Here is a 27,630-nt window from a genome sequence, read left to right on the forward strand (position 1 = left end):
GTTATGTATCAGGCGCTGTTCTAAATCCTTTTGTATGTATTATTTTACATGATCCTCAACAACTTGATTAGGTAGATTTTATTATTATCTCTATTTTACCAATGTGGAAAATGAGGCACATGGATGATAAATAAGTGGCTCAAATTTGCACACCTAGAAAATAAACACTGGAGCTTTACTATGAATATCTACTAGGATTTCTTTTATGTCCTTTAATTAAGGCTTATAATTTTCTTCATAAAGGTCTTACACATCCTTTGTCATCTCTCCTAAGTTCCTTTTTGTGAATGGTACCTTTTTGCATTGAATTTTCTAACTAGATAATAATTTATAGGAGCACTATTGAATTTTCTTGTATCAGCTTTCAATCTTGCCACACATCTCTTCATTAGTTCTGTCTGTAGACTTTTATCTGCAAGTTTCCTTTTCAATACTTAATTCTTTGCTGCTTTTTCCTGACTCATTGCATTAGATAGGCTTTTCAATGCAATGCTGAATAGTAGAGGTTAGAGTAGATGCTCTGTCTTATTCCCCACATTAATGAGAAAGCCTCAAATGTTTCTTTCTTTTTTTTTTTTTTTTTTTGAGACAGAGTCTCGCTCTGTCGCCCAGGCTGGAGTGCCGTGGCGCAATCTCAGCTCACTGCAAGCTCCGCCTCCCGGGTTCACACCATTCTTCTGCCTCAGCCTCCCGAGTAGCTGGGACTACAGGCACCCGCCACCACGCCCGGCTAATATTTTGTAGTTTTAGTAGAGACGGGGTTTCACCATGTTAGCCAGGATGGTCTCGATCTCCTGACCTCGTGATCCATCTGCCTCGGCCTCCCAAAGTGCTGGGATTACAGGCGTGAGCCACTGCGCCTAGCCAAATGTTTCATTTTAAGCATAACATCTCTTATAGGTTTTTGGTAAACATCTATGTCACATTAAGAAAGTTCTAATCCTTTCTTATTTGTTATCATTAACGTGCTCAAATGTAATGCATTTCCTGTATCTATTCAGAAGATTATATGATTTTTTTCCTTATCTGTTACTACAACAAATTAAATTAACAGATTCTCTGGTTGTGAATCACTTTTACATTCCTAGGATGAATCCAACCAATTATAATATACTATTATTCGAGTATGCTATTGATATGATTGCTATCATATTACTTATATTGTTGCATTTGTTGTTTTACATTTTTTTGTGTTGCATTTCTCTGGTTTTGATATCAAGAATACTGCATTCTTAGAATGTGAGTTATCCTTACCTCTTTTTTTAATCCTTGGAAAAGATCTTATGTAATCTTTATATAAAGTAGGATCTATTGCTTAATGATAAAACCGTTTAGTCTCAGGATCCTGGTGTGTCTATGGATGTTAGGAGATGCATGGAAATGTATGGAAATTGTAACTAATAAATCATTTTCTATAATAACTATTCAGATTTAAATTTTTCTAGAATTTTTTAATTTTATCAAAGTTTGCAAATATATTGGTATAAAATTATTCCAAATATTGTCTTATGATTTAAAATGCTAAAAAACATGGAGGAAACTTAAATGCATATTACCAACTGAAAGAAGCCAACATGAAAAGGCTAAATATGTATGATTCCAATTATATGACATTCTGGAAAAGGCAAAACTATGGAGACAGTAAAAAGATCAGTGGTTGCCAGGGATTAGTGGGAGGGATGGATGAACAGGCAGAGCACAGAGGAATTTTTGGGCTGTGAGTCTATTCTGTATCACTCACTAGTTACCAAAATAGTTGGTTGATTTTTTTCTTCTTTTATTTCTTGTATTTCTCTGCTTTTTTGTGGTTATGTTTCTTTTTACTAAATTATGTCTTTCTAATGCTGGAGATCCGTAGTTTATGATGCTTAATTTAGCTGAGCATATGATTCTATTTGATGGTTTTTCTCTTTTCTTTCGACTCTTTGAAGATTGACCTCTGGCATTAATTGTTGGTGATAAAAATTTTGCTGTTAGTCTGATTATTGTTCCTTTATAAGTAACTTGTCTTTTCTCACTAGTTGCTCTTAAGACTATGTTTTTATCCTTGATTTTCTTAAATTTTCTCTTTAATGTATCAGAGGATTTGAGCCTTAAATTCTGGAATGTCTCAGCCATTATCTCTTCAAATGTTTCTTCTCTGACATTCTTTCTGTTACCTTCATTAAGAAAACACACACACACACACACACACACACCAGTGTGTCTATATTATATATAATATATATATATATATTCTTGTACTATCCTACATGTCTATTTTTATTTTACTTCTCATATATATTTTTCACCTCTTCATCTCTCTCTGTTGGCTCTTCAGTATGTTTCAATTTGCAAATTCTGTCTGATTTTGGCAAGTCTAAAGTTTATTCCATCTATTTACATTTGCAGTTTAATTTTAATGACTACGTTTTTCAATTCCAAGATTTGTAATTGGTTATAGCCACTTATTCTTGAGTCTTATCTCACTGCTATGGTTTCACAATCTTTGTTTTATGTATGTTATCCTATTCTGTATCTCTTTAAGAATCTCGGGTGCATTTTCTAATCAATTTCAGTTTGCACTATTGATTGTTCTAGAATGAATTCATTACCTGATTGTTTGCAGCTGTTCTTCTGAGCATTTGGAATTTTAAATTATAAATCAATCTGGTATGGGGGATGTTTCTTTCTCCTTCTTCGTGCTCACACCTTCTTTTCTAGCATTTTTACATTTGCCTTCAGCCTAGACAGAGACCACTAATCCAGAATCAAATTTGGGCTTCTCCTCCCATGGGGATGTTGGAGAAATCACAGATTCAGTCACTGCAGTGGCCAGTGGCTTGGCCTCAGGTTTATCTACATAGCAGTCTCTACTTTAACACCACCATGTCCACCAGCACTGGCACAGTCCGTGTATAGGGCATACCTTCAGGAACATCACAACTTTGTTCAGCCTTCTTTCAAATGCCGGGAGGCTGTCTTAGCAGAGGACATTAGGCCTCATTCCTTGCTTCCTGCAGGATCATTTTGGTTCCTGTTTCTCTTTCTCAAGCTGCCTCTACTGGTTTCAGAACCTAGAGCCCAGTAGGTCTGTAGGTTCAGGCCTCTCTATTGTTTCTGTTCTACCTGTGGCCCATATGATGTTTATCTTGGTTTGGAGTAAAGCTATACCTAGTTCTTCATTTTCTCAAAATTGCGCCTCTTTTTCTATGTAAGGGACATGTTTTAAAGCTTCAACTCGTTGATTTATAGTCAGCCCTCTTAACTACTTTTTAGTGTTTTGGGTATTATCACATGAACACTTACAAAAGGATGGTAAAATGTGTTTTCAGTTGGCATAAGACAGCAGAGTTCTTTTTTTAACTTTTACTTTAGATTCAGGGGTGCATGTGCAGGTTTGTTACACAGGAAAATTATGTGTCATGGGGATTTGGTGTACAGATTATTTTGTCACCCAGGTAATAAAATAATACCCAATAGATAGTTTTTTGACCTTCTCTCTCCTTCCACCCTCCACCTCAAGTAGGTTCCAGAATCTTTTTTTCCCTTCTTTGTGTCCATGCGTGCTCAATGTTTAGCTCCCACTTACATGTGGTATTTGGTTTTCTGTTCCTACATTTTTTATCTTTGCCTTAATAGTGAAAAATCTATAAAAGAAACTCACATGCATATCAAAACAGTGAGATATCATCTCACCCCAGTTAGGATGTCTATTATTAAAAGGACAAAAAATAGCAAATACTGGCAATAATGCTGAGAAAAGTGAGCTTTTATCCACTGTTAGTAGGAATATAAATTAGTACAGCTACTATTGAAAATAATATGGAGACTTCTCAAAAAACTAAAAATAGAACTATCCTATGATGCAGCAATCCCACTACTGGGTACTTATCCACAGGGAAGGAGATCAGTGTTGTAGAGATGGCTGCATCCACATGCTTACTGCAGCACTACTCACAAAAGCCAAGATGTGGAACCAACCTAAGTGTCCATCAACAGATGAATGGATAAAGAAAATGTGATATATATATACAGTATAATACTATTCAGGTGTAAAAAAAATGAGATCCTGTTATTTCCGGCAGCATAGATGAGCCTGGAGGATATTATGTTAAGTGAAATAAGCCAGGCACAGAAAGATAAATACCACATGTTCTCACTCATATGTGGGAACTAAAAGAAAATTGAGATCATAGAAGTAGAGAGTAAAATTGTGGCCACAGAGGATAAGAAGGGTAGAGGGGAGGTGGAGAAAGGAGAGGTTGGTTAACAGATACAAAATTACAACTAGATAAGAAGAACAAGCTCTAGTGTTCTGTAGCACTGTGGGGTGACTGGTTAACAATATTGTATTATATATTTTCAAATAGCTAGAACGTGAACGTTGTCAACACAAAGAACGATAAATGTTTGAGGAGCTGGATATGCTAATTACCCTGATTTGATCACTGCACATTGTATACATGTATCAAATTATCACTCTGTACTCCATAAATATGCACAATTATTACATGTCAAATAAAAATGAAAAAATACATCATTTAAAAAAGAAACTGACAGGAATAAGGGAATAAGAAGAGAAGAAAATTCTAGTTTATCTTAGTAGGCATCTATTCCTTTGCCACATAAAAGTCATGGCCATTCTAAAATGGATTGGGTTCTTCCTGAGCCATCTGAAGTGACCCATTTAGTGCCAAAGAGGATAACAGTGATAACAGTAATAATAGTATTAAGAGACTTCCAGAAGCAAAGGTTTGTGCTTAACAGAGAGCTGTGAGCCCCTCACCCCCACCCCCAACCCCACCTGAGACCTTTTTCATTTTGCCAAAGCTAAATGTAAAAGCCAAAAGATAGATTCCAGCAGTTTATATTGATTATAAACCACACTGGGAGAAGGAAAGCTATTGATGGAATGTTACTTAACATGATGGGTCAGCACCTTCCTTGAATTTAGAATGAAAGCTCTACTGATTGAATATGATTCATCTGAGAATAATATGAAGCCAAAATTAAAGGAGGGAGTTTGGTTTCCTTGTCACTACGGGCTGTCTAGAAGACAAAAGGAAAATACCTTGGTCTCCTGCATTCCTTACAAACCTGTCCATCTTCATTTTGTCTGTCTCAGCTCTTAATTAGTTTTTTAAAAATATTTTTTCTAACTAAATTATACAGCTAGCACCTATCATTACAAAAGGACATTAAGGTAAAACTTCCTTTTATGGATCTATTGTGGGTTTTATTTAAATCCCACCTTCTCTCCCCCATAAAAATTTATGCTTCTTCCCCATTACCAGCATCATCATCAACCCAATTTATGTCACTTTTAAGAGATGGCTGTCATGGTCATTATCAACTAAAGCATTTACTCTTCCTGTTTTGTGCACTGATAGTATACAGTCATATTCAACATTAAGCCAGTACAAAATCAAATAAATGTTTTTATGTAATGAACAAAAACAAGAAGAAATGCGTTAAGAAGCATAGTATAGAGATTTATTAATGATATTAAATCCCCTACACACATCCATCTAGATTATATGATGTTTATCAAGGAAAAAATTATATTCTACCTCTTTCATTTTCTCTTCTCTGTCACAAACAAAAGGACAGAGACTGAAGAAGTGTATGTGACATGATAGAACTCTATGTAGGATGGCACCTGAAGTATGTCTTCTTTTAATGTCAGTTGCAATGAAATTGCGTGCAACAATAAGTTTCGTGCTTTAGAAGGAAAAAATCTCCCTCTGGGGTGTTAGAACATTGAATTGAGATGCATCTGGGAGGGAAGGGCAACATTATATGAGGGCAGACGTGATCATGTACCATGCACAGTTGCCTTACATATGGTAGTCATTCAACAAGCAGTTATTCAGTGTATGAGTACTGAGATAGTATACTGTACCATCAAAAGTGAGGATGTTGTTTTCAGACAGATCTGAAATTATCCTGGTTCTGCATTCACTAACTCTAGGCAAGTTATTTAACCTTTCCGAGCCTTTGGTTCCTTCTCTTTAAGTGGAACTAATAATGGCATTTAGGAGATTAAAGATGCAAATATATGTAAAAAGTACCTGTTGAAAAAAAGCATTCAACAAATGGTAGCTTTGTTTATTAATGTTGACAGACAAAAAGAGCCAAGTGAAATGGCATGTGAAAAGACGTAACTTTTTGTGGCACTACATTTGAAGGTCTTTTATTTTTCTCAGATAAGGAAAAGGAAAACAAATAAGGGACTTTCAGGGAGGCCTTAAGGTTTAGAACAAACTGATCCATGTAATACAGATATCTGTGAAATGGGAGCTCTAATGCTGTCTTTTCCATACTCTTGACTTGTTTCTCTTAATTTTTGACAGTGAAGCCATCTTATAAAATATAAAACATCTGTATTGATGAATGCACATGTGTCCTTCCGTAACAAAGAAAATGGGTTAAGAAATAATTTACTATTTAGAAAATTTAGGTTCATTAACTTTCTGATTTTCTATCTTCTTGTAGCTTACTTGTTTGTAAAGATGCTTCCTAGCACTGTGTAAATCATGCCTGTGTGCTCAGGAGCTGTCCTGTTTCCTTTTATTTAACCATCTTTCCTTTTATTTTAACCATCATGCCTTGCATTTGATCTGACACCTTTCATTGAGTCTTGAGAAGGTGATGACTCTCAAAAGATGATGGTCTTTGTTCAAGGATGCTAAGCTAGTAACCTAAAACATTATTGGTACATATTACTTGAAAGCAATGTGAATGAGATATACTTCCCTCCCTAATAATCAAAGTCCATTAACCTCATAATTTTTACAGACTACTTTTTCAACAAATAGAGAAATCAAGCAGTAGAACAATTGCTTGACCAAAAGGGACTCTTAGCACATCAGGGTTCAAGGCCTTTCTATTTAATCTATCATTCCAAACTATTTCCCTCTAAGAACAAGGAGAAAAGCTGGACAAAATGAGAAAATCATGAGTTCGAGAAACCGGGGAGCAACAAAGCTAATGACAACACAAAAGGAAAAGAAAACCAAGAGATGTATGCCCAGCATTTAGGAATGCTTTTCCTATATGGCTCCAGAAGACATTGAAAAGTTAAAAGTAGCTTTCTAAAGACCTACATGTCCAGGGAGATAAAAATTGGAGTCAGGTCAGGCTAGGGAGATAAAAATTAGAAGAGGATGGGCTCTGGTAAAATGTCCGGACTTTTGGTTGGGACTCTGAAAGGATGCACACTAGGAACAAGGATAAACTAGAACAGACCCTCAATTCAAATCATGTCAATCTCCACCTGAAAGATGGAAATTCTAGTTCCCCCAACAGCTTTCCCAGAAGCAAACCTATATCATCACTGGAAGAAGAAAACTTTATTCTAGGCCTCAAAATACCTCTACAATTTGTATATACAATATCCAATAGTTAGTCTGAAAATAACCAGGCATATAAGGAGACAAGACAACTTAGTAGAAAACTAAAATATGCTCAATATGTTCAATGAAATAAAAAGTAAATTTTAGAAATGTGATGGAGTTCTGGAGACTATAAAAAAGAACAAATGAGAATTGTAGACCTGAAAAATACAATTGAAATTAAGGACTCAACAGATGGATTAAACTGTATATTAGACCCAGATGAGTAGAGGCTTGTGGAAGTCAAAGATAGGTCTGAAGAAACTACCCAAAATGAAACATGCAGAGATAAAAAGATGAGAAATACAGAATAGATGATAAAGCAAACAAACATGGGGGGTATGGTTACTGGAGTTACCAGAGAAGAGACGAGATGAGGAAGAATAGATAAAGGCTGAGACCAAGCTATCAAAATGCATTATGAAAACCAGGCAAGATAAAACCACAAAACCACATCTAGGCACATTCTTGTAAAGATGCTGAAGACCAAAGAGTAAATCTTAAAGCATCAGTGAAAAAAAGGTTTTTTACCTTAAAAGGAATAATATTAAACTGAGAGCTGATTTCACAGACACTGCTGAGGGCAGGATACCATTATGAAAACAAATGAACTACAAAAAAGTCTTCACACTGAAAGATACAATTCCAGCCCCCTTCTCCCCCAATTCTCAGAATATGGCCAGAAAATTGGAAGGTTCTTCTGTGGGCAATTTGACCTGCCATGAGGAAAGGCAGAAATAAACTGTTAGTTGGGCATCTAAAATGTCTGGTGGCCTTTGGTGGGCTGGCACCCAAGCACACAGAGGCTTTGGAGCTTGCTTGCTTACATGCTTGCTTGCTTGCTTGCTTGCTTGCTTGCTTTCTGTCTTTCTTTCTGTCTTTCTCTCTCTCTCCCTCCCTCTCTCTTTCTTTCTTTGTTTCTTTCTTTTTTTTTAGATGAGGTCTCACTATTTTGCCCAGGCTGGTCTTGAGCTCCTGGAGTCAAGTGATCCTCTCACCTTGGCCTCCCAAAGTGCTGGGATTACAGGCATGAGCCACTGCACTCAGCCTTAGTGCTTTACTCTTAAACATAAGTACTTAACCAGGCTCCACCAGGAAAACCTGTAATGCAGAAGAAAGAAACCAAAAACATAAAAATGAGAACTTGGAGAAAACAAATACAATACAAGAAGAAAGTTTAAAATAAAACAAAATGATAATTAAAAATCTCAGGAAAGTAAAGATGACTTTGTATCCATGAGCAAGAGCAGAGAGATATTTTTTAAAAGAACAAGAACAAAAATATGCTCATAGATACTAAAAATATAATGCCAGAAATTTAAAATTTGATAGAATATCTGGAAAATAAAATTGAGGAACTATCAGAAAGTAGAAAAAGAAGAAAAACATTAGGAGGAAGACGAGAAAATTAGGCAGTTTGTTCAGGAGTTCTAAGACTCAATATGTGATGCAAAAAACAGCAAATTCTTAAATGCAGATGAAAAACTTACCCAAGAAATAATTGAAGGAATGTTTTCAGAACAGAGGAAAGGAATTTATGGAGAAGGTTCATCAAATATGCTGCACGATGGATGGAAACAGGCCCATGTCGAGGCACACCATAACTAAGTTCCAGAACACTGGACACAAAGAGAAGGCTGCAGGAACTTCCAGATTTAAAAAAAAAAATCATTTTCAAAACCAAAATAATTATGAACCAGAGTGGCATCAAACTTCTTGACAGAAACACTAGAGGAAAAAAAAATTACTTTCTGAAGGAAAATAAATCCTAATCTTAAATTCATCATCTAGCGAAAAGACTGACAAAATCTGGGGATAAAATACATTTCAGATATAAAAAATCTCAAAAAATTTACATTCCACATACCTTTTGTCAGGAGGCCGCTGAAGAGTGCTGCACCGCAGTTAGGAAGGCATGGATTCAGCAAACAGGGGCTCAAACACAGGAGAGAATGCCGAGGGGTGCGTAGGATGTTGTTGCCTGCCATTCCTAGGATGCCAGCCACATCGCAGGCCCGGAGGGCAGCCTGCCCAGATGGGAGTTGGAGAACAGGCAGCTCCAGGAGAGATTTGTCTCCAAGAAGATGGAACCTGTGTAGAAGATGTTTCTGAAAGTATTGAGAGGCAATTTGCCTCTTTGGTTGAGAGTTTGGGGATGAGTTTGTGATGAATGTGATGTCCATGATAGATACATGAAAACCACATGAAAACAATTCCTGGGAACATGAACGTTGTATAAGAAAGGAAACGTCATCATAGGCCATTTTTTTATAGCTCAGCTGAGTTTAGTATTTGCATACTCATAATGGTGCAAATGCAAATATCTATCTCACCAAAAAGTAAATGTTAACTATATTGGGAGGACGAAGAGAAGAAAGTGAAAGAGAGAGAGAAAGAGAGACACGGAGAGAGGGAAAGAAAAAAGCTATTATTATTTACCATGGGGAAAAATAAATGAATAATGTGCAAACTGAAAACTTAAGAAGCAGCAGTAGAATACTTAGCAATATAGAGGCAAATCCAAAAAGCAAAGGCTAAAAGAACTGACAGTGGTGGACTGTGTTAACGGGCAAGGATTCGCGCAATGGGGAAGATAGGAGAGTGGATTCCAAGGACTGCTGCTTTTTACAATATACCTTTTCCAGAACCATTTGGCTTTTGAAATTGTGTGTATGTGTACCTTTGATACAAATTTTAAAAATTTAAATCACAGTGCAGAACAGTCTGTAGAGTATTGCACCATTTATGTAAGAAAAAACATGTATGCAAATATTGATCATAAAGTATATCTGGAAGAATCCTCAGAAAACTATAACAATGGCTACCTCTGGGGATGGTAACTAGTGACCATGCACTGGCAGAAGAAAGATTCTTCACCCTTTGAATCCATTTGAATGTTACACCGTCTACATGTATTATTTATTTTTTTAAAAGCTTCTAAAACAAACTGGGAATGAGACTGCAGCAAGAGAGTAAACAAAGTTAAAATTAAATGAGCTCTAAAAAGAGTGACCATATCCTTTTAAGATGAGTTATTTATTCAATAAATATAAATGTGTGTCTCCTTGTTACACAAGTAATGTTATCTTTATAGAACAAACAGAAGTTAAAGATAACAAAAAAAATCACTTGTCATCCCGTCATGCAGATAACCACTATTAAATTTTTGGTGTGTATCTTCTGAATTTTTTATGGTGTTTGTGGTCTGTCTGTATTCCTACTCCCTCCCATGGGACAATACTATTTTTTTTTAATTTTTTTAATTTATTTTATTATTATTGTTATTATTATTATTATTATACTTTAGGTTTTATGTTACATGTGCGCAGTGTGCAGGTAAGTTACATATGTATACATGTGCCATTGGACAATACTATTTTGTTACCAGCTATTTTCACTCAATATATTGTAGTCACTTAATATGAATTATTAAGGAATATTTGTCTACAGATCATTTTTACTGGCTAGTTTTATTGCATCATTTGACTCTACCACAGTTGATTTAACTAATCCCCTACTGATACATTGTTCCCAGTTTTTTACTACTATAAGCAATGCTTGTGTCTTAATTTTGCTGACATCTGTAACTGTTTTCTTTGACTAAATTTCTAGAAATGCAGTTGCTGGGTCAAATGACAGGTATGTAACTAAAAGTCTTGATACATCTTGCGAATTCTTTCCCAGAGAATTTGTACAATTTATATCCTACACCGTAACAGTGTTGAAAAATATCACTCCTAGATTCTTGCTAACATTTTTGTGGATTTTTTGGCCAAGTCAGACAGATGAAAAAATATTTTATTGTTATTTAAGTTTGTGTTTATTTGGCTTACTGGTGAGGCTGGAAACCTTCCGTATATTTACTGACCAACAAATAAATACTACTTTTGAGCCCTTTTCCTATACCTGGTACTAAGGGGAGAGATAAAGGGTAAATAGAATGGTTTCCTTCTTCAAAGAGTTTATAATCTCATAAAAGAAACAAATATACAAACAATACAGCTGGGTTATAATGTGAAGCGCAGAGGAGGACGTGATTCATTCTTCTGTCAACTTTAAGTTTTTCATGGGTCAGAACATTAGAGTGGAGACTTGAAGGCCAAGGAGAAAAAAAGCAGAGAAATGGGGATATACTTTCTGAGAGCAGCATATTTAAATGCAGATGATGCTTGGGACACTTGGGAAAAGTAAATGACCTGGTGTCCTGGAAACTAAGCCTAGAAAATGCAGTGGGGCCCTCTTACGAAGATTTGGGAGTAGATCCTCCAGACCAGAAGCTCATCTGGTGCACCAGTCTGGATTGTGGGCCGCCATGTTTGCAGAGAGTCTGGGTGACTTCTCAAATGTCAGTGAGAGCCTACCTCCTACCAAGATTCACACAAAATGATGGATTCCCCAGATACAAAAAGTGAGTCCATGTATGGATCAAACAGAAAAAAGTGGGGTCCCTGAGCTCTGGAACTTGTATGTAAAGTTGTGTGTGTCGGGGGGGGTGTATGTGCATTTTTTGATGAAGGGGTTCCATGGCTTTCTCAAAGAGGATAAAAAGACTCAGTGCCTCTGATCCAGACACTGGAGAACCATGCAGAATCCCCAGCAGGAGAGCAGCAGGATCAGATCACTGAACGATAAACGTGTTGAAGCAGGATATTTCCCTGACCACTTCATGGGACTCGAGAAGGGAGTGTCTCCTTTACTCAGCTGCTGCTCTCAACACCTTGCGGGAGGGAGCATGCATGCGAATGAGGTGGGAACTGGAATGCATGAGTGCTAAAACCAGCCAACCGCATCGGCACCAGCAAGAACAAACTCCACTTCTGGGACCCACTGTGCACAGGTGAGTGGGTGCAGGAGCCAGAGTGAGCACTCCTGGGTGCCAGCAGGAGCAAACTACATGCAAGCCCTGTGGCAGCATCTTGGGGGTGGTGGGGGGTAGGGGAGTGGTGCCTGCAATCCCTGAAGCCCCAGAGGGTGTGTTACAGTGCTTTTTAGTTCTGCCGTCTGTGGACACCTTAGGTGTTAACAGCTCAGTGGGTCCTTTGCCTTGTCGCATGGGGCAGCTGCCCTCTGCCAACAAGGGCAAAGGGCCAGCGTGACAGCCTTTTGTATCTGCACTCAGGGATCCTGAGCTTTTGTCCTGCAGCCAGGAAAAATGAGGTCAGATGAACAAATTTAAGGATGATAAATGTGGGAGATTTAATTGCCGATGAAAGTGGCTCTCAGGGGGAAAGGGAGCTGAAAAGGAGATGAGGCAGGTAGGTGATCTTCCCCTGAAGTCCAGCCATCTGCAGCTGTCTTCTTCTCCGAAGTTATGCCATCAAGCTGTCCCCTCTATAATCCCCAACATCCAGCTGCTTCTCCTCTCTGCTGGCTGAGTCTGGAGTCTTTATAGGCACAGGCTGGGGCATGGGGTGGGGCCATGGGTGGTTAAGGGAAAGGCAACATTCAAGTGGGAAAACAGGGATATAAGTTCTCACTTTGGGCCACAGGTTCTGGCTTTTCATCTTAAAGGTAGGGTTTCGCCAGGGACCCACCCTTTTCTAGAATTCCTCTGCCCCCAGTCCCTATCATTGTCAGCAGTGTAGACTGGGGAGGGTACCAGCAGGAAGGAGAACTGGATGGGAAGTTTGGAAAATAACGTTAGTAACGATCACCACTGACTGAGCATGTAATCTATGATAGACGAGGTGCTAGATGCTTAGCACCCTTTTATTTTATCTTCAAGTTAACATTTAACATAAAAGGAAACCGAAACCTAGATTTTAAAATTAGTGCAAGGTCACTTGGCTATGAATGGCAGAGTCCATAGTTGACTACCAGGTCATGAGACTCTCAAGCCCACACTTCTGATTATGACCTTAAATTGCCTCCTGTGTAAAGCTCTACACCATTTCTTCTGCATCTCATCTCCTAATTTTCAGTTAACTCTCTTAAGCAGCAAAGTGACTCACTTCAGGGAAAATAACTATATGACCAGAGGCCCCATTTAGAACACAAAAAGGAGAAAGGGCCTGTAATCCCAGCACTTTGGGAGACTGAGACGGGCAGTTTACTTGAGGTCAGGAGTTAGAGATCAGCCTGGCCAACATGATGAAACCCTGTCCCTACAAAAAAATATAAAAATAAGCCAGGCATGGTGGCACATGCGTGTAATCCCAGCTACTCTGGAGGCTGAGTCAGGAGAATTGCTTGGACCCAGGAGGCAGAGGTTGCAGTGGTCCGAGATGGTGCCACTGCACTCCAGCCTGGGTGACAGAGTGAGACTTCTTCTCAAAAGAAATTTTTTTAAAAAATGAGAAATGCCTTGGTGACCCTTCATTGTTCTTGTTCCACATAGTGCTGGTCATCTGCTGAGATAATAGTGTAACTCCAAAGAAATCCCTCACTCTGCACATTGCTTCCTATTGTTATTTGCTCTCTTTATTTCATGGAAGGAGATTCTTGCAGATTTCAATTGGCAAATGAGTTATTTGGAAGAAAAGTGCACAGTGCTATTTTCTTCAAGCTTCCTAGTTATTAGCCACACTCCCGGTGATTGTTGAGGTGACATGTGCAAACAATGGTGTTCACTTCTGCCTTTCATGGCAAATATTAAACACACAATAAGGAAACCTATAAAGCTCTGGCTGCTTTACCTTGGAAGCTGAGCACTGCATAAGTGTGCTGCTGCCCTATTGTCAAATAAAAGGCAAATGTTATCTTTAGATATATGAAACCTCAGAGGGGAGGGCTTAACACTCATCACCAGTGGTCATGGAATTCTGAATTGCAAAAGATCGCAAATATTCCATCTTTCACACAGTCATATTCCCTGCAGGCATGCACATACCTCTTGTACATGTTGTTTACGAGCTGCTCAAACGACTCTGGCTTTCTAGCCCCAGATCGCAGAAAAAGCAAAGGCAGCTATGGCTGACATTTTCATGGAAAGCTTAGGAAGGCTCATTTTTTATCATCTTTGGAACAAATAGATGGAACCCTGTATTAGGTTTCTCTTGCTGGGTAACAAATTATCACAAATATAGCGGCTTAAGGCAATGCTAACTTATGATCTCAGTTTTCGTGGGTAAGGGGTCCAGCCATAGTCAGGCTGGATTCTCTCCTTAGGATCTCAAGAGGCTGAGATCAAGCTTAGCCAAGCTGCATTCCTTTCGGGAGTCTTGGTGAGGGAAAGATCCACTACTGGGCCCCCCAGGTCATTGGCAGACTTTTTTTCCTTGCAGTTGAATGACAGAGTCCCTCAGTTTTTTTGGTGGCCCTCAGTCAGGGACTGCTCCCAGCCACTTTGGAGCCACTGTTCCTTGCCATGTGGCCCCTCCCATAGGCCCTCTATGCTTGGAGTCTTTTCACCAGGAAGAGTATAGTCTGGTTAAGTCACGACCGCTGAGGATAATCTCCCTATCTTAAAGTCAACTGATTTGGGACCTTACCTACATGTGCTAAATCCCTTCACAGCAACACCTGGATTTGTGTTTGACTAAGTAACTGGGGGAAGATAATCGTGCTCCAAGAGGTGGAGATCTTGGGGGCCAACTTAGAATTTTTCCTATCACAACCCCACAGCCTCTCCTTTTCTGGCAAGAGTCTTGTATGTTAAATGCTTCCTTAGCTTCCATCTTTGTTTTCTGTTTTGAGCTGATAATTGTATGTCACGTGGGGCATTTCAGATTTGGGGAAAATGATGACGATAGCTTTCGTTCTTGAGGACTTGCTTTGTGCCCAACATTGTGCGAGATTTTACCTTCACTCTCTCACTCATCCGTCCCCACAGCTCTATATGGAAGGTACAGTCAATATCCTGAGCCACAGATGAGAAACCTGAGACCAGGCGTACATAGTTAGGAGACATTCCCAAAGTTCCACAGCTGGAAAGCAGCAGAACAGGGACTCAAACCCGCATCCCTTTCCTTCAGCACCCTCCCTCCCACCCTATTTCCATCAGCTACTATTTTTCCTTATTGTGGTTCTGAAAGAGTTAAAAATGCCCTCCATAGCTATGATGATTATCATTCGTCCTTTCCTTTTTTAGTCAAATTTTCCATTTAATAACAGGAAATATCACACTGACCAAGCCCTCCCTAAAAGCAAAGGATAGCCCTAAAAGTCAACCACCAAAGAGACACAAGGATGATAGAGTAGTTTCAAGGCTGACTTGTGTAAGGTAAGAGCAGTCCGGTGCCTTAGCATCTGGCACTTTAATGTGTGTTTGTCTTGCATTCTATGATATATTTTGCTGTCTGGTTTTATGCCAAGCATTGATTAATAAGCTTCATCAGAAAACTCACCAATTCAGCCCTGAAGAACAACTTCAGGTCTTTCCAGAAGAGCCAACCTGTGTCAGCAGGAAACAGAAGAGAAATGGTACACATCCATTGAAAACTAATGTCCCCTGACTTGAAAGAGCACTTATGCTGATGACACCCTCACTTCATCGTGAACAGAGGATTGGCCTGTGCTACCAGCTAGAGGAGGAAAACAAATGATTGGAATAGGAAAGATGACATTGACAGTACTCTCTCTCTCTGCGAGGCATTTTGCTTTTCGATAAAAGGACAAAAATGGCATTGATTTATGTTTTCATTGTAAACTGAGTCTCATAAATGAGCAAAGCTATGTAGGATGCTAACAGGCCACCAATTTGGGAAGAAGGGTCAACAAAGTGAGATCTTCTTGCCCAGAACTTTCTTAGTTTCTCTCTAGCTGCCCCTCCATTTGTCCTAAAAGCAGATGAATGTGAACTCTAAGCCTGCAGTTCCCATAGGATCTGAAAGGCAATTCCCATAGGATCTGTATTCTGATGGAGTAAGCTCTTCACCTTTCAAAATCTGAGATCTGTGAGAGTTGGGGGAAGATATGAGGATGTGGCAGTAAAGTGAACCAACAAGGAAACTTTGACAGAGAGCAGCTAGCAGCTCAGCACACTCATCTCTCTTTACTGTAGACCCAGGGCTAGACTACATTTCCCAGCCTCCATTGGGGTTAGGCTGCATTGACTCAGTTCTGGCCAGTGGAAGTGAACAGAAGTGATGTGCACCACTTCCAGGCATGGTGCATAAAATCCTAGCACACAACCCTCCTTTCTCTTTCTTCTCTTACTGGCCAGCTGGATGTCAATATGGATATCTTAGAAACCAAGAGTTAAATATGTCAGAATCTGTTTAGTAGAGATCCTTGAATGACTAAATGGAATAGAAGCCCATCCTCACACCTGTCACCAATTGGAATTCATGTGGACCCGAAATAAGCTTCTGTTGTATAAAGCCATTGAGCATCAGGGGTCTTTCTGTTACAACAGCTACCATAAACTTATCTAAAATAATAGCCTAGAATTTCAAAACAGCAAGTAGGGAAAACAGTTCTAAGAAAGGAGAAGGTCTGGTTACTCAAGCATGAGAAATCCATTTCCATGTATTGCTTTGATTGTGTATGCCAACTGAAAATGATAAAAGTCAAAGATTCCTATCTACTGTAATATAAATTCAAGATGAAATGAAGCTACCTTGATCCATTTTAAAATGTCTATAGAAAATTGAATTTGCACTTATAGCTCTTTTAGAACATATTTTATGTCATTTTCTATGATTAATGTGTTAGAGGATTTTAGTGTTGTCACTTTGAGACTTAAAATGTTTCTTTTGATAAATTAGGAAGATGCATCAGAAATTATTTCTTTGAACCTAAGTATGGATAGAACATTGTAACATTCAATCCTTATAGTTTCTCTTGGCAGTAATAATTGAGCTACAGTCCTGAAAATTAAATTTAATAGGATTATTATCTTTTACTAATATTTTAATACAAAATTATAAACAAATACAGATTAATGCTCTGGAGAGACAGAGACTTTGTTTACTGTTTTCTGATTATTTTAGTACTCTGCTAGAACCAAGTTACTACGAGTAAGAAAGTTATTGAGAAAATTTTGAAAAATAGTTGAGTCTTGCAAGATTCAGCATTTTTTTCATGTGCATCCTTTGAATACAGACAATGATACAAACATCTCCATCCAGGTCCTACTTTATCTAGTGTGGTATTTAATGTTTAATTGTTTTTTTTTCTATTTCTGTGTCTCTTTGGGATTTTCCATATTTGAAGATTATGAGTAATAATAAGACTCTTGACTTAGAGTTATATCTATAGTTTCCATTAATACCAAAAATTAAAATTTTCTCATCATTCATCTACATCCTCATTTATATACAATTTAAAACGTTGATAAATGTTCTTCTTTCCTTTATTTAATTCATTTAAATTTTAAAATGCAATTTGCTTATTTCCCATGTAGATTTTCAAACCAGGAAGAAATGTAACTAGCTTTCTGGTCTGTCTTACATTTGTCCTCAATTATAAGTTGGGAAATTGACATTTTGCTTTAAATATTAGATTTTCCTTATTTAAGTACCTGTGAGCCTATTCCTAAGAGAGTGACCATCGGGCCCACTGACTGAAACTATATTTTTAATCTGCAGTGGCACCAGACCAGGATTTTGGTGACATTCCAAGGCACTGTCACCCTGTGAGATTCTGCCTGGCTGAAATATCTAACTCTTGCCTGCAATCTGCAATGTACATTTATGTCACTTACAGAGATCATCAGTGCAACTCTGACCTAAGTTTGTCAGGGGGTTTCCAGTCCATTGTACCTGAGCCCCCATAGAGCTACATGTGTTTTTACATTTCTCTTTTTTCTCCTTTTGCTAGAAGAAGTATATCATAGAATTAAATGAAAGAAGGATAATCTTAAACTGGAATGTCCTCTAGAGTCCCGCTCGAATAGTAAAATTTGCATTTGTTTTCAAATCCATTGTTTTCTACTGTATGCATTACTTTGGAGGGCTTCTTCTGCTGTACCAAACTCAGGGAGCTTCATGAAGCTTCCTGGGAGATTCACAAGGAAGATTCATGAAGGAATAATCAAACTCTTTTCTGATGAACTGGAGAGTGTGGCTTTTCCTCTCAGTTATTATCCTGGAAGCATCTAAATACTCTCCACATCTCTTCTTTTGCAGCTTTTTCTCAGTGTGTATTGGTAATAACTAAATATTTTCTATAAAGATTAATCCACATAAGTACTTCTGAGTAATGTCTTTCCCAAAATAAAACAGTACTTTCATAATTGATCTAAATGACAAAGCAATCAAAATGAGGAAATGATTTATTTTATTTTAAGTTCTAGGGTACATGTGCAGGATGTGCAGGTTTGTTACATAGGTAAACGTGTGCCATGGTAGTTTGCTGCACCTATCAACCCACCATCTAAGTATTAAACCCAGCATGCATTAGCTATTTTTCCTGATGCTCTCCACCCCCCTGCCCCCCGACCCCTGACACGCCCTGGTGTGTGATGTTCCCCTCCCTGTGTCCATGTGTTTTCATTGTTCAGCTCCCACTTATGAGTGAGAACATGTAGTGTTTGGTTTTATGTTCCTGTGTTTGTTTGCTGGGGATAATGGCTTCCAGCTCCATCTATGTCCCTGCAAAGGACATGACCTCATTCAAAAGGATGTTTTTTCTTTGATGCTTTTTATTAACTTTGAGGTAATTGTTTATATAGGCAATTAAACAAATTAGAATTTTAGTAGTATTAATAATATAGTGCAATATGATTAGGAATCACATCACCTGATAATTAAGCCCAATTTCATATTTGGAGGGAAAAGGAAATGTGTGTGGTACATTTGTCAGACATTCAAAGGGTTTCAACATCCTTTGCTCATGTTCTTTAGATTCCCCTGAAGCAGTTTCACTCTGGCCTCCTTCTGAATTCCATTTTTGTTGTTGAAATATTGGTCTCACTAATGTCATTGCTGTCAGCTCCTTGGGGTGTTTATGTATTTCCCACAACACCTGGACCTCAGAGCCATTGAATATGTATTTGTTATATTTACTTGAAAAGTCCAAAAACAATTTGCTCATTAAATTTGTAGAAGACTTGGAGGGGCTAGGAGGAGTGGTCCCTAATTATTATTAGTAGTAGCTAATAAGTTGAATGTCATAGTCAGAATTATAAAAGTTCTCAAAAGATGAAAACCTTATAAAAATCGAAAATACCAACACCTGAATTCAAAAATACAGAAATCAAAATTAAGGAGAGAAAAGATGTGTTTAATAGCATATTACACATAGGTGAAGAGAGAGCTAGTGAACTGGAAGAGAGCTCAAAAGAAAGCATCAAAAATGAAGCACAGAAAACAACAAACAGAAAATGCAGATGAGGCTCAGAAACAGAGATGTGTTGAGAAATACAAATACTACTGTGTTATAGTTGCCTACAGCATTCAGTACAGAAACATGCTGCATGGGTTTTCAGCCTAGGAGCAACAGGTTATACCATATAGCCTAGGTGGGTAGTAGGCTCCACTGTCTCGCTCTACAGTGTTCACACAGCAACAAAATCACCTAATGACACATTTCTCAGAATGTGTCCCTGTCGTTAAGCAACACGTCTGTGTTTCAAAATAAGTTTGCAATTTTAGCTAATGAAATTCTGATGAGGCTAATTATTTAATTATTATAAATTAGTAGAAATCCAGATGATTTCTTATATTGTATTTATTAATGAAATTGGTTCATCCTCACTATAACACTAGAAATTTTGCATTTGAAAACATTTCTTTTAAAAATTTCAAACTCCAAAAAAACAAAAACAAAGGAAAAATAAATAAGAATAAATGAAAATTTCAAACTCCATAAAGAATATTGTGCCTTCTGTTGGTATCTCAGAATCTGGAGATTATAGCAGATAATAATTACAAGCTTGTTGGAGAATTGGACTGTTATCTTGGGAAAGAGATGTAAAGAATCTTCACAGGGCATTCAAAAGTAAAATCGTAGGTTTGCTCTTCAGAATCAGATTGCTTTTTGAAAAAAAGGAAAACCAACAAACATCCAGCTGCTTTAATTCAAAAAATAATGTTTGTCTCTGATGTTGAATTCCACAATGCCACCCATTTGAAGTGTAGAGGGCTTTGACATCTATAGAATGAAAAGCCAAGAATATCTTCCCTGTTAACTTGTACTCTTGTGTTGCAGGCACACAAAAAATCCCTTTGGACGATTGAACCCAATGAAGGCATGGTTCCTCCAGAAACTGATGTTCAACTGGCACTGACCGCCAACCTGAATGACATACTGACATTCAAAGACTGTGTCATTTTGGACATTGAAAATAGCAGTACCTATCGGATTCCTGTTCAGGCTTCTGGAATTGGTTCCACTATTGTTTCAGATAAGCCCTTTGCTCCAGAACTCAATTTGGGGGCACATTTTAGGTAAGGAAATCCGTGGACCAATTTTTATAGATATCACATACGTTGCATATGCTGAGCATCACCTCTACTTTAGAAAATTATTTTAAGTAATTAAAACTAGCCACCTCAGTCCCTCTCCTTTCCCATCCTCACTCTTCTGCCTCCTGATGTGTATGTCAGCAACAAGAAGACATTTTCTAGCCATAACTTGGTTGCATTCTCCCTCTATGTGCGAGAAGAATATGGTTTGTAGGAAATGCATTCTTCTCTCAGACTGGCTACTCTGTGATTAATTTAGGCTCTCAACCGTAATTTCTCCTCTTTGATTCCAATACACTGTTAATCCCTCTCCACAAATGTAGAAAATACAGATACAGCTTAGTGGTAACCTAAGCAGAACATACCTAGGATCTGGGCTCACTGCAAGCTCCGCCTCCCGGGTTCACACCATTCTCCTGCCTCAGCCTCCCAAGTAGCTGGGACTACAGATGCCCACCACCATGCCTGGCTAACTTTTTGTATTTTTAATAGAGATGGAGTTTCACCGTGTTAGCCAGGATGGTCTTGATCTCCTGACCTCATGATCCGCCTGCCTCGGCCTCCCAAAATGCTGGGATTACAGGCATGAGCCACCGCGCCCGGCCGCCAGCAGCTTTTTCAAAGCTTATGTGCTCTACTTGACTCCCATAGCACCAACAACTGAGATGGTTTCCATTAGCTTTACCTGATTACCCAGGGAAAGTTAGAGGGTCTAAATATTTAAATAAGCTGTGGTACAGTATAGACACCTCTGAGCAGAACAATCTAAATGTGGATATAAAAATCAGGTTTGGGCCAGGCACAGTAGCCCACACCTATAATCCTAGCACTTTGGGAGGCCAAGGCAGGAGGATCACTTGAGCTCAGGAATTCAAGACCAGCCTGGACAACATGGTAAAACCCCATCTCTACAAAAGTACAAAAAATTCTGGGCGTGGTGGCGGGTGTGTGTAGTCCCAGCTACTCAGGAGGCTGAGGTGGGAGAATCACTTGAGCCCAAGAGGCAGAGGTTGCAGTGAGCCAAGGTTGCACCACTGCACTCCAGCCTGGGTGACAGAGTGAGACCCTGTCTTAAAAAAAAAAAAAAAGAAAGAAAGAAAAGAAGAACAACACACACACATATACATAAACATACACACATATATATGTATACACACACATATATAAGGTTTGGGCTGGGAGCAGTGGTTCATGCCTATGATCCCAGCACTTTACTTTGGGAGGCTGAGGTGGGAGGATTGCTTGAGCCCAGGAATTGGAGACCAGCCTGGGCAACATAAGGAGACCCCCCATCTCTACAAAATAAAAAAATTAGCCTCGCATGATGGCACATGCCTGTTATCCTACCTATCTGGGAGGCTGAGGTGAGAGGATTGCTTGTACCTGGGAGGTTGAGGCTACAGTGAACCAGGATCACACCACTGCAACTCCAGCATGGGCAACAGAGCAAGACTCCATCTCAAATTAAATAAATAAATATATATATGAGGTTTGAGTGCTAAGTGTAGAGGGTATGTGTGGGGATTAATTCTTGATTCCTCAGGAGAGTCATGTCGCTATCACTAGTTGGCTCTTGGGGGCCAGCTGAATTTGAACTTATCTGTTGCAGTACTGTGAACAGATCTCAGAAGGTATTCCCCCTGCCTTCTGGGCTCACAGGCCCTGAAATCAAGTCATATATGCTGTGCTTGGAGATGTGACTGACATTAATCAGTTAGGAGCCCTCCCCAAAATCCTTCCCTCTGCTCCATCTACAAAATATGAGACTTGATTGAAAATACCATAAACTAGTAGAAAATTAAGTAAAAAGCAAGTCACATGGTTGAATTGCATGCTTTTAGACAAGTATCCAATTATATTTTTCAAGTCAACTAAATATAAGGATCGTCCTCTCTGCCTGTCTACTGGCCGTAAGCGAGGGTAGTTTGTCATTGCATACCAGTGCTTCTAGTTTCAAATTTCTTTTCGTGCACTCAAATATAATTGTAGAAAACAATACATGGCAAACCAGACCTAATTACATGTTCTTTTAAATCTACAAATAGTGTCAAGTAGCCTTCGAAGGATATTCTGACATATGGAATTGGAGGGTTAGCTAACAGTTTTCTATGAATATAAAAGCAAACTGTAGCTTTTAGTTGCTAATTTGCCCTCTGCCTAAACTTTTTGACATAAAATCACTATGCCCGCAGTCTCCAGAAGAATTGTCAAAAGCAGGGTTGGGTAAACTACAACCCTCTGCCTGCTTTTGTAAATAAAGTTTTATCAGAACACAGCCATGCCCATTTCTTAACGTATTGTCTATGGCTGCTTTTACACTACAAGGGAAAGTTGAGTAGCTGTTACAGAGACCATGTGGCCCAAAAAGCCTAAAATATTTGTTATTTAGCCCTTTAAAGAAAAAGTTTGCCAACCTCTGGTCTAAAGAAATAGCCATATGCTGCTGCTTCTAATGGCATATTTTTAGACAACTCCCTTAGGTTTTCAGAGCTTCCATTTCTTGATCTATAAAATGATAGTAAATATACTTATCATGACTGGATTGCTGTAATGATTGAAAGATATACTGTGAATAAGTAACAGACATCCTGCCTAGTCTTTATAAACAGTATGTGTTTTTTATAAACAGTATATGGTTTTTATAAACAATATATGTTGTTTATTATTTCCCCCCAAAAGCCTACTGTTAGCCATAAACTACCAAGTAAAGAAGCTCCCTTGAGCGTGCCCTGTGGACACAGATTCACAACATATATAGATAGAAATGGTTATACCTGACAACTAGCAAATATTCCTTCTGATTATTTATTTCATGGTTCAACTTACCAGGCATGATGTAATTTCCTAAGGAGGAACAGATGGAATGAAATCTCAAAGCCTAGTAAAATTTAAAAAATAAAAAACAGTCCCGAGATGAGTTTTTCCCTAAGAAAATATTTTAAAGTAAGCCTGTGGGGAAAAAAAAAAAAAAATCCCAAACAAACAAAAACACATTTGAACCATATCCAAGATCTTAGAAATCCCAGGTTTTTTTTTTAGCAAATAGCCAGGCAATTGGGACATTCTTAGTAAATATTTGTGGAATATATGAATGCATGATGAACAAATGAATACATGAAATTGCAACATCTTTAAAGCACATTAGTCTGAGATGGGTGACCAACCCTGGTGGTGTTCTGGCCCATTGCAGTCCCCCTGGCCTCTGTTAAAGCTTAGAGAATATGCATGATTTTTCTTCAAAGCTTCCTTCAAATTGAGCCCATCATTATGGGACATTCCACTCAGTCACTAGTAATTTTCTCAGCACAGCTTGAAACTTGCTTCTCCTCCAGTAGGTATTTTGCTTTCCTTTCACTCCTCAGAGCTATTTTTCTAAATGGGATTGCTTTTCACATGAACTATGTGTGTCCTGCAGTGTGTGGGGCCTGCTGGGGAAGACTTACCGGGAGTGGAGATTTTCCACAGCCCCTTACCTGGTGATGCCAACACTGTGTTAGTTCCTAGTGGCATCGTGACTTAGTCTTCCTACATTTAAAAAAGAAAAGTCTTATATTGTTGTTCACTGTTTTAAATACTTCCAGAAGAGTAAATCCCAAGGGTGTAGAGCTGAACAGAACATCCCTGCATGGAATCCTCTCAACACCTGCCTCATCTTTTCCAGCCTGGATACCCATTATTACCACTTTAAGTTGATCAACAAGGGACGTCGGATCCAACAGTTGTTCTGGATGAATGATAGCTTCCGACCCCAGCCCAAGCTGAGTAAGAAGGGCCAGGTTAAGAAGGGACATGTTCGTGTCCGACCCCAGCCCAGTGGCTCTCAGGAGCCCAGGAATCCACAGAGCCCCGTGTTTCATCTCCACCCCGCCAGCATGGAGCTGTACCCAGGCCAGGCAATCGATGTGATACTCGAAGGCTATTCTGCTACTCCCAGGGTAAGGGGACAGCACATTTGGAAGCTATTGTTTTTCCCTAAATAAATCTCTACTATATCTATTTCTTAGGAAAGTCCCTTGACATTTATCCGAGGAAGGATATGGTTTCTCAAGGATTGTGTACAGTCCTGAGTTACCATGGTAGCATCCGTCGCTTTCAGGGTGCAGCTCTGCTCAGTCTTCGATTTGTTTCTATAGCTACTGTGAACCCAGTCTTAAAGGAGGTTCTCATGCCCAGGGTCCACAGTGACCAGCCAGCAAGTCTCTGGTAGAAAAACATCCAGTTTTTAGTCAAAGCAAATTCTCCTATTAACACTTAGCAGGATTAATTTAATATTCATTCAAAAAGGGTGTTTATAGCGACACTCTGGGCCGCCTCTCCTATTCAGGTATTGGGACATCCCTGTTCCTTTCTTTCCAGCCTGACTACAACTCACATTTCAAAACATCTTCTTTTTATGCATTAATAAAAGAGCCACATTTATCTTCAGCAACTCTGATTCCCTGCTTTTATTTACGTGATCTCCATACACTCTACGTAAAACATTTCAGTAGATCCAAATCATGTGTGTTTCTTTATCCCTATTCTCTCACAGAGTGTGGAAATCATTAAAAAACTAAAGGAAAGGCTTTCAAAGTCACTGAAGAGTCTCTCCCTCCCGACAAAATGCAGACCTTGTAGATGAGAAATGATGCTTGCTTAAGATCCTGCTTGTGTCGCCAAATTTGGAGGCGATACTGACTTTTCCCCACATTAAATAGGAAGCAAAAAGAACTTTGTCTCCCAGTAGACATAGCTGGAAAGCTAGTCCCTTGCTTAGCTTCTCTAAGGTCACAGATTCCACTTTATTTCATTAGATTATTTCTTCACAGAGCATTTTCAGGTAAAACGCATCCTCAGTTCAAAAAAAAGGGGGTTTATCTCTCATTGTGGAAAAGGTAATGTGTTAATGTGTTCCTTCTCTCTGTTATTCAGATGATCAGCCAACTTTTATTGTGTGTATACCATGTGACAAATACTGTGCTAGGCACTGAGGATGCAAAGATGAATAGAACACAGGCCCTTATCTCAAGACACTGACAGCTGTTGGAAGAGCATATTTATAATGTGGTTATCCAGAGTTGTCCATATTTTTGAAGGCATTAATTCTTAGCTGCTGGGGGACTAAACTCAGCTTAAGCTTTACTAAAAGCGTCCCCAAATGTTCTTCTAAATCATGCTACATAATTGAGAAGAGACTGGAATGCATTAACATCCCTAACCTGAGCACTCTTCAATATAACCTATTCATGCTGCAAATTCACTTTTGATCCTTTCTGCTTTATAAAAATCTAGGCTTTTTGAGTCCAAAGAAATATTAATTCCTAATGCATGATTTTTAAATGTTTAAGTATAAAAGGCAAAAATTTGGCCGGGCGCAGTGGCTCACGCCTGTAATCCCAGCACTTTGGGAGGCCGAGGTGGGTGGGTCACCTGAGGTTGGGAGTTCGAGACCAGCCTGACCAACATGGAGAAACCCCGTGTCTACTAAAAATACAAAATTGGCCGGGTGTGGTGGCACATGCCTGTAATCCCAGCTACTTGGGAGGCTGAGGCAGGAGAATCGCTTGAACCGGGGAGGCAGAGGTTGCAGTGCGCTGAGATTGCACCATTGCACTCCAGCCTGGGCAACAGGAGCAAACTCCATCTGAAAAAAAAAAAAAGAAAGAAAAAGGCAAAAATTTTCCAACTGCAGTTTTCAACAGTTTATTAAGAAATCATATAACTACCTTTGAACTATAAGCCCCATGAAAGATTTTATCTGTCTTGTTCATCAATGTTTTTACTCCCAGCACCCAACACAGCTCCTAATGCATAATAAATTTTAATATAACTATACATATGTATATAGAACTGAATGTAAATCAACTGCCTCAGGGCAGTCAGAAATAAATACAGAATCCATCAAAGCCATGTTTAACTAACAAAAACATAATCGTGACAGAGCAGTCCCTGAAACGTGCTATTCAGAAAAGTGTGCACTTCCTTGTGTCCCCAGGCAGGTAGTCGGAAATCCATTTTCTCTCAGTGGGTAAATAAGTATTCTGAGTAAGTATTAAGTTATAGTTGTTCCCAAATGCTGGCTTATCTCATTGGCAGATAGTGAAAGAGAAGCTGGTGTGCCACGCCATCATTGGGGCACAGAAGGGGAAGAGCTTGGTGATGGCTGTGAACATCACCTGTGAGTTCGTTGCGCCTCTCATCCAGCTCTCCACCAAGCAGCTCATCTACCGACTGGAGAAGGTCAGTGAGGTGTGCTGGCAAGGGCTGGGTGCTCCGACTAGGGTCAGCATGTTTACATTTTCATTTTGAAAGCTAAATTAATGGGCATCCTTTTCCACCCATTACTCAGCCTATGTTTTTTAAGCTTCAGAGGCCAGTACACATTCAACTAAAAATTCTGAATCTAAACCTACAGTCCTTTGACATGTAAGTTGCTGTGGAAATTCTATTTCCGTCATTCCTGATGTCTAAGACCTAAGGAAGTGGTATTCCAGTGCACTGAATATGCATTTTAGTCAATCATCTTACTTTAACCAGGTGAAATAAACTCAAGGCAGAGGAATGATTGGAGTAGAATTATCGATAATTATAATTATCAGTAAGAATATCTACCACTGATTGATTAGTATGTGCTAGACATGGAACCATGTTCATTTCATACAATTATCCAGTAGTCCCTCACAACAACCATATGCAGCAGGTTCTGTTATCATTCCCGTGATGCACACAAGGAAACTGAGATACAGGTTAAGCTGGAGAATAATCAACTTAAAGTATTAGATTCACACTCTTTAACTTAAATGGCTCTATGTAAGGGCAGACAGTGAATGTCAGAGTCAGGGGACAGGGAGAGAAGGTAGGTGGCTGCTGCTCAGGGCGGGGGTCAGGAGAGTGAAGAGGTGGGGTGGAGGTGAGATCACAATAGGCTTCACCTGCCCCTAGATGGGCTTCCATCCAGAATCAATTACCATTGCAGACTTGTAAGG

At 38.9% G+C, this 27,630-nt stretch overlaps 1 protein-coding gene across 3 annotated transcripts in view; it reads left to right on the forward strand.

Annotated features, from left to right (window-relative positions):
• Window positions 1–27,630, forward strand: part of HYDIN (HYDIN axonemal central pair apparatus protein) — a 438,909-nt gene that overhangs the window by 188,267 nt on the left and 223,012 nt on the right. For all 3 annotated transcript variants that reach the window (XM_024234010.3, XM_054534089.2, XM_054534091.2), the window contains exons 19-21: window positions 20,409–20,647; window positions 24,327–24,600; window positions 26,741–26,884. In XM_024234010.3, coding sequence (XP_024089778.2) covers window positions 20,409–20,647; window positions 24,327–24,600; window positions 26,741–26,884 — 657 coding nt within the window. The remainder of the gene's footprint in view (window positions 1–20,408; window positions 20,648–24,326; window positions 24,601–26,740; window positions 26,885–27,630) is intronic.

The sequence above is a fragment of the Pongo abelii genome, chromosome 18 (assembly GCF_028885655.2).
Source record: "Pongo abelii isolate AG06213 chromosome 18, NHGRI_mPonAbe1-v2.0_pri, whole genome shotgun sequence".
Taxonomy (NCBI): Eukaryota; Metazoa; Chordata; class Mammalia; order Primates; family Hominidae; genus Pongo; species Pongo abelii.